At 52.8% G+C, this 13,733-nt stretch overlaps 1 protein-coding gene across 3 annotated transcripts in view; it reads right to left on the bottom strand.

Moving 5' to 3' along the window:
• Nucleotides 1-13,733, bottom strand: part of igsf9bb (immunoglobulin superfamily, member 9Bb) — a 52,437-nt gene that overhangs the window by 22,269 nt on the left and 16,435 nt on the right. For all 3 annotated transcript variants that reach the window (XM_084684411.1, XM_084684413.1, XM_084684412.1), the window contains exons 3-11: nt 12,950-13,096; nt 11,248-11,399; nt 7,514-7,631; nt 6,720-6,861; nt 5,513-5,658; nt 1,209-1,351; nt 859-999; nt 538-654; nt 315-465 (exon numbers count right to left, since the gene is read on the bottom strand). In XM_084684411.1, the coding sequence (XP_084540537.1) occupies nt 315-465; nt 538-654; nt 859-999; nt 1,209-1,351; nt 5,513-5,658; nt 6,720-6,861; nt 7,514-7,631; nt 11,248-11,399; nt 12,950-13,096 (1,257 nt within the window). The remainder of the gene's footprint in view (nt 1-314; nt 466-537; nt 655-858; nt 1,000-1,208; nt 1,352-5,512; nt 5,659-6,719; nt 6,862-7,513; nt 7,632-11,247; nt 11,400-12,949; nt 13,097-13,733) is intronic.

Below are 13,733 nucleotides of genomic sequence, written 5' to 3'. Positions count from 1 at the left end.
GTCATAACATGAGCACAAGCACCTTCTCGGACACATTCCACTTCATAAAACAACTTGTTTGATGCATTACAGAGCAGATGGCTCTCTGGTGACCTACTACGCTGCTCTCAGCCCCAGGCAAGGGACTGGATTTGGGTTAGGGTTAGCCCTGAGTAACCCCAACTCCTGACTGCACATGACCTTTCTATGACACCCCAACTCCTGACTGCACATGACCTTTCTATGAACAACCCTGCTCAGTCTGAACACACTGCTGGATGAGGTATTTACCAACGTATTTTGAAAAGGGGTCTTGGTGTGTGTGTTATAGGTACCAGTGACTAGCAGGTGTGTGCTGGCAGTGATGCTTGTGGCGTCGTTGGTGGCGACACACTCCCACTCCCCCTGGTCGTCCTTCCCCAGAGACTGGAGGTGTAAGCTGCCCCGTGCCAGGATGTTGTGCTTGGTCCTGCCCGGCTTCCCCACCTGCAGCACAGCAACGGTTAGCAACACACACACACACACACAGACACACACACACAGACAGGTGTGTCTCACCTTCCTCCAGGTGATGTTGGGGAAAGGGTCTCCCTCTGCCTCACAGGGGATGATCAGCTCTCTCCCGGCCTCCTGCCGGTACTCCCCTCCAGGAACAACCGAGAACTTGGGAGGATCCTGCCCAGAGACACAGCACCCCACGGGGGCAAGTCAGGGCTGGAACTGGGCGTAGCCGCTGAGCTAACAAGCCACATGCTAATACTATAATAGGACTTTTAGGAATCACTCACCTAGCTAACTTTGCATGATAAGGTACCTTTAAAATCTTTCACATAGAAACACATAGGACTCCCTGAGCTAGATAAGTTAGCATGCTGATACCTTTAGCACCAGGGGGGCAGGAGGAGAGGGTCCCATGGAGCCCAGGGCGTTGTAAGGCATGCAGGTGTAGGTGCCCAGAGAGTCTTCTGTCACCTCGGCCACATGGATGCTTCCATCCTCCATCTGGCTCCAGCCCGGATACTGAATGACAGCAACACATAGTTACCTACCATGTAACTGCATAGCAACACTTAGTTACCTACCATGTAACTGCATAGCAACACTTAGTTACCTCCTCCATCTTCTTCACTGCTTTCCTACCAAACTGACTGCTCCCCCCCCCCCCCCTTGTGCTCAATGTTTAACGGTAGAACCACACTTCCTCCGGGTCCCCCCCAGGCCCCGCCCACCTTCTCTATCCTCAGAGGAAGGCCGTCCTTCTTCCACTGGACCAGTGTCACCGGGGGGCTGGCGTCTGCCGGGCAGCGGATGACCCCAGGGAGCCCAATGGCCACGTAGATGACAGGAGGCATGTTGACCACCCGGGCTGGGTCTGGAGAGGGGGGAGGGAGACCATGTCAAAACATGTTTACATGACCACAGAAGCATAGTGAGTATAATACTGGACTGGGTAGAAGCAATACTAAAGTCTAGCTGAAGATCTGTCCTGACTTCTGCTGCATGTTCATTCACACAGCCTGATGAATGGGACCGGATGCTCTCTACATTACAATGAACCACAACCACCTTGTAGTGAATACCACACCCTCAACTGGTGAGTCAGCCCTAAGCAGATATCCCAGTCTGGCTGCCTCCAGCCACTGCCTCCACTCACTCTGCCTCGACCTCCCCTCACCCTGCCCACAAGCAGCATGCTCACAGTGGGGTAGCAAGTACGCCAAACCTGCCAGCCTCCACTGAGAGATGACAGTCAGAAAGGGGATTTTCAAGTACATATACTAATAAAAAATACACTGTCAACAGCTTGTAGAGAGAGAAGCAGGGCTGGGGAGAGGGGACAGACTGTACACCAGAGAGAAGCAGGGCTGGGGAGAGGAGACAGACTGTACACCAGAGAGAAGCAGGACTGGGGAGAGGAGACAGACTGTACAGCAGAGAGAAGCAGGGCTGGGGAGAGGGGACAGACTGTACACCAGGGAGAAGCAGGGCTGGGGAGAGGAGACAGACTGTACAGCAGAGAGAAGCAGGGCTGGGGAGAGGGGACAGACTGTACACCAGGGAGAAGCAGGACTGGGGAGAGGAGACAGACTGTGCAGCAGAGAGAAGCAGGACTGGGGAGAGGGGACAGACTACACCAGAGAGAAGCAGAGCTGGGGAGAGGGGACAGACTACACCGGGTGCACCTGTACATACCTGTCTCCTCCCTTACAGGATAACCTTACAGGATAACCTTACAGGATAACCTTACACATATGCTCCCCCGTGTCCTCTCTCCACCTCAGACATACAGAGGGGTTCCAGATCTGCTACAGAGCTGTCATTCTGAGATACTGCAGTTTCCTCTGTGGCCTGGTGGGGGCCCCGTCACCCAGCCTCCCAGCCTCAGCATCTGTCTGCATCCACAGGTGACGTCACTGCAGGGGAGAGGGTTTCCACAAGGGGATGATGTCACCTCCCCTCACTCCCTCCCTCCTGCTCCTCTTATCTCTCTCTCTCTCCCTCTCTCATTCCCTCTCCCCTCCCCCCCCTTCCACCCTCCCGCCTCTCCCCCTCCCTCTCTCTCTCTCTCTCATTCCCTCTCCCCTCCCCCCCCCTTCCACCCTCCCGCCTCTCCCCCTCCCTCTCTCTCCCTCTCTCTCCTCTCTCTCTCTCTGTCTCTCTCTCTCTCTCTCTCTCCCTCTCTCTCTCCTCTCTCTCCTCTCTCTCTCTCTCTCCCGCTCTCTCTCTCTCTCTCTCTCTCTCTCTCTCTCTCTCTCTCTCTCTCTCTCTCTCTCTCTCTCTCTCTCTCTCTCTCTCTCTCAGACCGAGCCAGCTGGTCATGACGGCGGAGGTTTAAGTCTCTGTGGCCAGTGTGTGTGTGTGTGTGTGTGTGTGGGGGGGGGGGGGGCATATGCTTGTGTGTCTGTGAGGTGATGTGTGGGACAAATGATGAAGTGTGTGTGTGTGTCCATAGCTCTGCTCCGAAGAAAAAGACCATTACACACACTCTTTCCCCACCTTCTCTCTTGGCAGTGAGGGGGAATACACCTGAGAGGGGGAGGGGGACACTGGAGGGGGGGCACTGGAGGGGGGAGGGGGACACTGGAGGGGGGAGGGGGACACTGGAGGGGGGACACTGGAGGGGGGAGGGGGACACTGGAGGGGGGAGGGGGACACTGGAGGGGGGAGGGGGACACTGGAGGGGGGGCACTGGAGGGGGGAGGGGGACACTGGAGGAGAGGAAGACTGAGAGCACAGCAGAGTTGAAAAGATGATGTAATTGTAGATGTGCAGAAAAAGATGGGGAGGGGGATAGAAGAGAGACAGAGAGAGAGAGAGAGAAGAGAGAGAGACAGAGAGAGAGAGAGAGAAGAGAGAGAGACAGAGAGAGAGAGAAGAGAGAGAGAGAGAGAAGAGAGAGGGGAAAGGAGAGAGAAATAGAGGGAGGAGAGAGGGGAGAGGAAAGAGGGGGAGACAGAGGGAAAGAAGAGAGAGGGGGACAGAGGTGCAGAGGGTTGACAGATGTTGACAGTTGAGATGCAGACAGTTGATGGCGCATGGCAAAGAGAGGGAGCAGACAGAAATAAAGAAAAGAAAAGGCTGGAGCGATAGAGGGTGCGAGAGATGAAATTATAGATGTACGTTCAGTGAGAGAGAACTAGACAAAGGCAGAAAGAGAGAGAACTAGAGAGAGAACTAGAGAAAGAGAGAGAGAACTAGAGAGAGAGAGACAGAACTAGAGAGAGAGAGAGACAGAACTAGAGAGAGAGAGAGAGAGAGAGAGAGAGAGAGAGAGAGAGAGAGGGAGATAGAGAGGGAGAGAAAATTAGAGAGAGACAGATGCCCAGGGACGTCCAAGAATCCTGTTTTGGTTCTCGTTACAGAACCCACAACCGAGCCACAACAGCCATCAGTGATGCCTCAGCAGTGCGCTGTACTCAGCCCAGCGGCAGACACAACCCTCACACACCAGAATATCCTCCAGATGCTAAAAATAGAACAACACTAGCTGCCTGAATTCTAGCCCCGGCAGCAAGTTGCTTTAGGAAAATGATCGCTGTTCAAAAGAGAGACAGAGAGAAAGACAGAGAGAGAGAGATAGAGAGACAGAGGTATGGAGAGAGAGAGATGGAGAGAGAGAGACAGAGGGGTGGATGGATGAGAGAGAGAGAGAGAGAGAGAGAGAGAGAGAGAGAGAGAGAGAGAGAGGAGGATAAGGGAGAAAGGGATACTGTATCTATCTGCACCCATGCAGGAGTGAAGGGGCTGCTGTAGCAACAATGATGTAATCCTCCCCTCCCTCCCTCCCTCCTTCCCTCCCTCCCTCCTGACTGGTGCTACACGCCTCTGCTAGGCACACACACAAAAATCCAATTTTGTGCCGGGGGAGAGGGGGGGATAAATGTCTGTTGCCTTGACTACCCACAGACCAGTAGTTGGTTGGCAAACGACGGGCAGAATTTGGGGCAGTGTCACCCGCTTGTTCCTGCTGCCCTCCTGCTGAAGGAATCCACCTTAGAGGCCACCCTGGCTGGAGGACAGGGAACATGTTCAACTCAGTGTTGTGTCTATCGACTGACCACAGTCACTACACAGGCACTGGACATTAAAAAGCTTTCTTGAGGGTGAGAGGATAACTGAGGAGATAAGCATCCACTTAGTAGGACTGACCTAGATGGACATTCTGAATTCACAAACACTGCAGACAGAGGAGGAACACAGTGTGTGTGTGTGTGTGTGTGTGTGTGTGTGAGTGAGTGAGTGAGTGAGTGAGTGAGAGAGAGAGAGAGAGAGAGAGAGAGAGAGAGAGAGAGAGAGAGAGAGAGAGAGAGGGAGAGAGAGAGAGAGAGACAGAGTGTTTGGCAGTGTGATGGGAACAGGGCTAACAGAGCTGTTGGCAGAGAAGAAGACAGACTGAGCTTGGAGGCCTGTGTAACTTCCTGTGTAACCCTACTGTGTAACTTCCTGTGTAACCCTACTGTGTAACTTCCTGTGTAACCCTACTGTGTAACTTCCTGTGTAACCCTACTGTGTAACTTCCTGTGTAACCCTACTGTGTAACTTCCTGTGTAACCCTACTGTGTAACTTCCTGTGTAACCCTACTGTGTAACTTCCTGTGTAACCCTCCTGGTTAACCTGTGTACCTCTACCTACACAGTAGATGGGTTAGAGATTATCCCACCTTATAACTTAACACCTACAATTTATGTTTCCTACACTGCTAACCAAGGAGCTAACATAGGAGCTAGCCTAACAGCTAACCTAGGAGCTAACCTAGCAGCTAACTTAGGAGCTAACATAGGAGCTAGCCTAACAGCTAACCTAGGAGCTAACATAGGAGCTAGCCTAACAGCTAACCTAGGAGCTAACATAGGAGCTAGCCTAACAGCTAACCTAGGAGTTAACATAGGAACAAGCCTAACAGCTAACCTAGGAGCTAACCTAGCAGCTAACCCAGAAGCTAACATCGGAGCTATCCTAGCAGCTGATCTTGGAGATGGCCTAGGAGCTAACATAGGAGCTAACCTCACAACTAACCTATCAGGAACTCACATTGCACGTCCAGGTAGGCGGAGGCAGATGGGGGCTGGCCCAGGCTGTTGCTAGGGCTACAGGTGTACTTCCCAGCATCCTCCGGCTTCACATGGGAGATGATGAGGGAGCCGTCGATCAAAATACTGACTCTGCGCTTCAGGTCACTGTAGGAAAGGGAGGAGGGACGAGGGAGGGAGAGAGGAAAGAGAGGAGGATGGTGGAGGGGTGGAGAAGGGAGTATAATATATTAATCAGGTGGGAGTCAGGTGGCTGAGCGGGTAGAGCATCGGGCTAGTAATCTGAAGGTTGCCAGTTCGATTCCTGGCCGGTGCACATGACATTGTGTCCTTGGGCAAGGCACTTCACCCTACTTGCCTCCGGGGGAATGTCCCTGTACTTACTGTAAGTCGCTTTGGATAAGAGCGTCTGCTAAATGACTAAATGTAAATGTAATTAAGTATATGTCAAGCTGAATGGTGATGGACGTCATCATAGATGATGTCATACTACATGCAGATATTAAGGGTTAAGATACTAAGGCTGAAATGACATCAACATTCACTTTGGATAAACGCATCTTCTGAATGACTTGGTGGTGTACACCAAACAATGTGACGATTTTGAAGATGGGCTATAAATATGGCCTTCAGTCCACATACCATAGATGCACAGTATTAAATCACTGTCTTCTGTGTGGTTAGGGACCACAGCAGCATGATGACATTGACTAAATGGACTTTGGCATATCCTTAAGCAGTCTTGAATGCACCTTATGTATGTAATGAACTGTAATTCATAGTGGTTGCAGCCACAGGGCGCAGAATGAAAGGTTGGACAACTGCTTTGTCTCTGTCCAAAACGGTTTCCTGCTGGAGAGTGAAAATGTCATGCCCTGTGGCCGAGGCATTTCCTGGAAGACCTTTCAGAGAGCAGAAACACACACACACACACAACCATACACACGCATGCATGCATACATGCACGCACCCCCCCCCCCCTCAGGCTCATGCACTGACAGCACAGAGTGTAGAGAGGGACCCTTAGACTAGGACCTGTCAGGAAACCAGCGCACGCTTCAGTAACACTTAGTTCACTTAGTACTGCTGTATTACACAGTTTATTCACTTAGTACTGCTGTATTACACAGTTTATTCACTTAGTACTGGTGTATTCACAGTGTTTCTTAGTAGTACCCTGAGATTAGCCCCTGTAACCATGGTAGTACTTTTTGAAGAAGACATTGTCCTCCTCCCAGAGCCAGGTGTAGGTGAGGTTCCCAGGGTAGGCCTCCGCCTGGCAGGTGAAGAAGGCGTCCTGGGAGATGTTCACTGTGATGTTCTCAGGAGGGGACACTACAAAGGGGGGCCCTGGAAACACAACACAGTGATGCTATGAAGGGGGGCCCTGGGAACACAACACAGTGATGCTATGAAGGGGGGCCCTGGAAACACAACACAGTGATGCTATGAAGGGGGGCCCTGGGAACACAACACAGTGATGCTATGAAGGGGGGCCCTGGGAACACAACACAGTGATGCTATGAAGGGGGGCCCTGGGAACACAACACAGTGATGCTATGAAGGGGGGCCCTGGGAACACAACACAGTGATGCTATGAAGGGGGGCCCTGGGAACACAACACAGTGATGCTATGAAGGGGGGCCCTGGGAACACAACACAGTGATGCTATGAAGGGGGGCCCTGGGAACACAACACAGTGATGCTATGAAGGGGGGCCCTGGGAACACGTGAGGGTGAGGCGGTGTGGGGTGAGGAGGTGTGTGGTGAGGAGGTGTGTGGTGAGGAGGTGTGTTGTGAGGGGTGAGGAGGTGTGGGCTGTGGGGTGAGGGTGAGGAGGTGTGGGGTGAGGAGGTGTGGGTGAGGGGGTGTGGGGTGAGGGTGAGGAGGAGTGTAGTGAGGAGGTGTGGGGTGAGGGGGTGTGTGGTGAGGAGGTGTGGGGTGAGGGTGAGGAGGTGCGGGGTGAGGAGGTGTGGGGTGAAGAGGTGTGGGGTGAGGGTACCTTGGACAAGCAGGCGTGTGGTGTGGACAGCTTCTCCCTGGGCGCTGAAGGCTCGGCAGGTATATGCCCCGCGGTCCAGGCGGGTTATGGACAGCACTGTCACACTGCCCTCAGACACCTGCCATCAACAAAGACCCATTTCCCTATATATTTATTACAGTTAATGATTCATAACATTTAATGACTTAGATACATGATGATACAGAATGATTAACTGTGTGTGTGTGTCAAGCACCACACAACACCCTCTTTACCTTCTCAATCTGTCTCTAAAGAGGGGGAGAGAGGGAGAGAGAGAGAGAGAGAGGGGGAGAGAGAGGGAGAGAGAGGGGGGAGGGGAGAGAGGGAGAGAGAGAGGGAGAGAGAGGGGGGAGAGAGGGAGAGAGAGGGAGAGAGGGAGAGACAGAGCGAGAGAGAGAGGGGGGAGAGAGGGAGAGAGAGAGGGAGAGGGGGGAGAGAGGGAGAGAGAGAGGGGGGAGAGGGAGAGGGAGAGGGAGGGGGGGGGAGAGAGGGAGAGAGAGAGGGGGGAGAGACAGAGCGAGAGAGAGGGGGGGGAGAGAGGGAGAGAGAGAGGGGGGGAGAGAGGGAGAGAGAGAGGGGGGAGAGACAGAGCGAGAGAGAGGGGGGAGAGAGGGAGAGAGAGAGGGGAGGGAGAGAGGGAGAGAGAGGTAGGGGGGGAGAGAGGGAGAGAGAGAGGGAGAGACAGAGCGAGAGAGGGGGGAGAGAGGGATAGAGAGAGGGAGGGGGAGAGGGAGAGACAGAGCGAGAGAGAGAGGGGGGGAGAGAGGGAGAGAGAGACAGAGCGAGAGAGGGGGGAGAGAGGGAGAGAGAGAGAGTGGGGGGAGAGAGGGAGAGAGACAGAGCGAGAGAGAGAGGGAGGGGGGAGAGAGGGAGAGAGAGAGGGACAGACAGAGCGAGAGAGAGAGGGGGGAGAGAGAGGGAGAGAGAGGGGGAGAGAGGGAGAGAGAGAGGGAGAGAGAGGGAGAGAGAGACAGAGTGAGAGAGGGGGGGAGAGAGGGGGAGAGAGAGAGGGAGAGAGAGAGGGAGAGAGGGGGAGAGAGGGAGCGAGACAGAGGGGGGAGAGAGGGAGAGAGAGAGGGAGAGAGAGAGCGAGAAAGACGGATACTCACATGACATTTTACTGTTTGTGTGATTGTACTAGGCAGAGCCTTGGCAAAGCTCTCATACACAGAGAAAGCTGCTGGCACAGAGAGCGCTGCTCAGTGTGTCTGCTGCAGGAGGACAGAGAGCACTGCTCAGTGTGTCTGCTGCAGGAGGACAGAGAGCACTGCTCAGTGTGTCTGCTGCAGAGAGCACTGCTCAGTGTGTCTGCTGCAGGAGGACAGAGAGCACTGCTCAGTGTGTCTGCTGCAGAGAGCACTGCTCAGTGTGTCTGCTGCAGAGAGCACTGCTCAGTGTGTCTGCTGCAGGAGGACAGAGAGCACTGCTCAGTGTGTCTGCTGCAGAGAGCACTGCTCAGTGTGTCTGCTGCAGAGAGCACTGCTCAGTGTGTCTGCTGCAGGAGGACAGAGAGCACTGCTCAGTGTGTCTGCTGCAGAGAGCACTGCTCAGTGTGTCTGCTGCAGAGAGCACTGCTCAGTGTGTCTGCTGCAGGAGGACAGAGAGCACTGCTCAGTGTGTCTGCTGCAGAGAGCACTGCTCAGTGTGTCTGCTGCAGAGAGCACTGCTCAGTGTGTCTGCTGCAGGAGGACAGAGAGCACTGCTCAGTGTGTCTGCTGCAGAGAGCACTGCTCAGTGTGTCTGCTGCAGAGAGCACTGCTCAGTGTGTCTGCTGCAGGAGGACAGAGAGCACTGCTCAGTGTGTCTGCTGCAGAGAGCACTGCTCAGTGTGTCTGCTGCAGAGAGCACTGCTCAGTGTGTCTGCTGCAGGAGGACAGAGAGCGCTGCTGCAGGGATAGGAGGACAGAGGTAGCAGTGGGAGGAGCCCTGCTATAGGAGGACAGAGGTAGCAGTGGGAGGAGCCCTGCTATAGGAGGATAGAGGCAGCAGTGGGAGGAGCCCTGCTATATGAGTCCCATAAATCACATTTGAGAGTTTGTGAGGCTAACAGAAGGCAGACTATAGGTGTGTTATCTGTCTGAAAGCCTCTATGACCACTGACGATCTGTCTCTTTGAAGAAGGGATGAGAAGGAGGGGGGAGGAAGGGGGAGGATGGATGAGGAGTAGAGGTGAGGAGGGGGAGGAGGAGTAGAGCAGATAAAACAGAACCAGTTGTATCGGCTTGATGAGGACAAAAAGTTTCTCAACTCCCTTCCTAACTGCCCCCCCCCCTTCCTTCTCCCTAATATCTCTTCTTCTCTCTAATATATCGTCCTCTCTATAATATCTCTTCCTCTCTCTAATGTCTCTTCCTCTCTAACATCTCTTTCTCTCTCTAATATATCGTCCTCTCTCTAATATCTCTTCCTCTCTCTAATATCTCGTCTTCTCTAATATCTCTTCCTCTCTAATATCTCTTCCTCTCTCTAATATCTCTTTCTCTCTTTAATATATCTTCCTCTCTAACATCTCTCTCTCCCCATATATCCTCTTCTTTGTTCTCATTTCCTCACATGCCCCTCACTCTCTCACTGATATCCCAACATCCTCTCTCTTCTCTCTCTCTTTCACCCTCCCATCCTCTTATCTCCCCCCTCTCTCTCCAGACTGGAGCTAGCTGTGCTTAAGTCCTTAAGAGAGCCCTCCACCTCCAGACCTCAGCCTGAGGAGAGACAGTCTCACCCTGCATCTCCTTCATGCTTTACCTTGACAACTGCATCTCTACAGGCCTCCACAGTCCTGCATGTCTACCAGTTCCTAAATGCCAGCCTAAAAGAATGCAGGCTGGCAAAAGCTCTACATAAATAGCAAACTTCACAGCTCAAACTGGTCATGATAACACTGCTGAAAGGTTACAATGATCAACAACAGACCTTTGTATGTGTGCAGATCTAACAAGAGGAAACAGGAGGAAACAAGTTGCACGATAGAGGGGGGAGAGAGAGAGACACAGAGAGACACAGAGAGAGATACACAGAGACAGAGAGGAGACAGAGGAGAGAGAGGAGAGAGAGACAGAGACAGAGACAGACAGAGGAGAGAGAGGAGAGAGAGACAGAGACAGACAGAGGAGAGAGAGGAGAGAGAGAGACAGAGACAGACGGTGGAGAGAGAGGAGAGATGCGTGAGGCTTTGCTGCTTAATAATGCAGAGCTCCATCAGCTGAGGAACACACAGCACCACAGAGGGGACTGGATCACAGATCCCACAGGTGTGTGAGTGTGTGAGTGTGAGTGAGTGTGTGTGAGTGTGAGTATGAGTGGATTAGGAGTGTATCAATGCCTATTCTTTTCATGCAGCAACAGCTTCAGCTTCCGTTTATCACAAATACAGTCCACACACACAACTCTCTCTCAAAAGCCCCTCCTCATTAAGAGTGACCTTGGCCTGACAAACACATCATACATCCTGAACCACGTGCTGCCTCCACACTCCCATACAAGACCTCCAGCCACACAATCCACAGCCACAGGATTAGATTGACTAGATTGAATATATGTTTCCCCCCAACCCCCCCCCCCCTAACAATTTCCCAAAATAAATTATGAAACTTTTCCAGAAACCCCAGATGATGAGACGTGTCCAGCTGTGTTGCCATGCACAAAGACAAATAATCAACAAGAGGTAAACAGGAAGTGATCACAAACCAGGAAGTGCTAGTGGGAGATCTCACCTTGTACTTCCTGCTGTCCTTCAGCTCCTGCCCGTCCCGCAGCCAGGTGACGGAGGGTTTGGGGTTCCCGAAGGCGGAGCAGCTGAGGGCCGCGCTGCCCCCCTCCCTGGCCTCCACGTACTGGGGGGGCGTGTCTGTGAACTGGGGCGGGGCTAGGGGGGGGACAAGGTTTGAATACACATCAACAGGACCGGACATGTGTCATCAACATGTCTGTGTTACAGTGTGTGTGTGTTACAGAATGTCTCTGTGTTAGTGTGTGCAGAGAGGTCACAGGGGAACATACACAGAGGGAGCTGAGGGTGGAGCAGGACAGCTGGGCTTCATGTATGGATTCAAAGGTGAAAATGACATTTCTAAACTCAGCACACCATCTGCTCTTCATCTAGAGGAGAACCTTTCGGATCAGGAACGGCATGCAAGGCTGCAGCTAGTCATGGTTCCCTGGTCTCTAAAATACCTTTCATCCCCCTGCAGCTCCCTCTGCCCTGGCCAGACCAGAGGCCAATAGACTCATTTACCTCCCCGGGTACAGCGGTCTGATGTTCAGGTAGAACAAACACCTGGCCCTCCATTAAAGCAGCCAATTAGAAGCCTTCAGCCGGTCATCCTATCATCTGCCTCGCCCCGTGGCCGGCAGTAAGCCTTTGAAGAGATTACCTCCATCCCCACCCTAACCCCAGCCATATGGGGGGAGTTTATGAATGCAGATTAGGGGGAATGGACGGCATGTAACTAAGCTACCCTGGCAGCTCTCACCTGATTCTGATCCAGAGTCAGTCTGCACTAGGAGGCCAAAACAGCCCAGTGGAGTTCTGAGTAGGATCGTTCTGGATTGATCTGGTGATGACGGCTCTCTGTATCCTCAATCTGATGTGTTTGCACAAGGGCTGCTGTCTGCCTGCCTGTCTGCCTGTCTGCCTGTCTGTCTGTCTGCCTGTCTGTCTGTCTGTCTGTCTGTCTGTCTGTCTGTCTGTCTGTCTGTCTGTCTGCCTGTCTGCCTGTCTGCCTGTCTGCCTGTCTGCCTGTCTGCCTGTCTGCCTGTCTGTACGGACATGCACACACCCTGGTGCTGCGGGAGTTTTCCCCACAACAGAAACAGCAGCAGAATGACATGGTTAGTGTGAGAGAGTGAATCAGCAGAGCCTGGGTACGACAGGACCTCCCAGGGCTGGAGGGGTTAGGGTTTGGGTAGGAACCAGCTCAGTGAAAGGAGAGTGAAAGGAGAGGGGCTATAATAAGCTTTAGTGGCTGGATGCCATGCATACATATGCAACACACACACACTCTGAAAGACACACACACACACACACACAAGCAGGTGAGATCTAATTGGCAGAAAAAAGGAGTCAGCTCTTGGCAAACAGCCTGTTCAACCTTCATCACAGCGCACACACACACACACACACACACACACACAGAAGCACACACACATCTGTCTTCCAACAACCAGAGGGTATTGGATTCCCCTCTTATGATCAGTCTCTCCTCCTCAGCCCAGCAGTGACACAGCACAACGGAAGTTCAGAACAGAAAGATTCCACACGCTATCCTGCCCAGAACCAGATCATCCATCCTGTGATATGATCATGTTCCATAGTGTGTGTGTGTGTGCGTGTCCGTGTGTGCGTGTGTGCGTGTGTGCGTGTGCGTGTGTGTGTATGTGTGCGTGTGTGCGTGTGTGCGTGTGCGTCAGACTGACCGGTGACAGTGAGGTGCACCCAGCTGCCGTTGTGGAAGGTGTCGTACTGCTGCTCCAGCATCAGGACACGGCACTCGTACCAGCCCTGGTCCTCAGAGCGCACTGCGGCCACGCGCAGCGACGACTTCCCCTGCAGGGTGGCCCTGCCTGGGGAGAGAACATGGTGAAAACAGCTCCTATGATATCAGTGGGAGAGAATTTTATTTGATACCCTATGTTGGCAGAGGGTCGCTGCTGTCACCAAATCATTGTTGAGTTTGTTAAACTTCACTGGATTGGAATGAACAGTGTTAAACAGAAGTTCCATGTCAGGTCAAAAATATGAAGAATCCTAATTAAGAACACGATGCTCCAGAAATGATGGGGGAGGTCAGAGGTCGTGCCAGTCAGGACTTCCTGAGAAGCAGGAGGAGTAACCCTGGTTACATGCTCCAGGTCGCGTGACTGCCCCTCAATACTGGACAGCAGCTGAGATGGGAGGTCCAAATCCCTCTCATCACCCTGGGGGGGTTGAACCACGGATCAGATCAAGAGCTGCTTTAACTCTTTACAGGTCAAGCTGCCAAAGGGGGGATTTATGATTTTGCACTGGGCAAATCTGGCAACCGCTCATAACAGATGGCAGGGTAATGATATAGCTAAAACAAAAGGCTTTCAGGGCGCCGACCCACAACATCAACGTTTTCCAAATAGTCTCTGCCTCATTACTCTCTCCCCTGAGTGAGAGGGTTCTGACTCTTGACTGACTTGTTGGACTGGTCTATCAGTCAGGTGATCAGACAGG

Source organism: Hypomesus nipponensis, chromosome 20 (assembly GCF_054491055.1).
Source record: "Hypomesus nipponensis isolate SF chromosome 20, ASM5449105v1, whole genome shotgun sequence".
Classification (NCBI taxonomy): domain Eukaryota; kingdom Metazoa; phylum Chordata; class Actinopteri; order Osmeriformes; family Osmeridae; genus Hypomesus; species Hypomesus nipponensis.
Note: the sequence above shows the minus strand (reverse complement) of the source record. Positions and strands in the feature narration are given on the sequence as shown.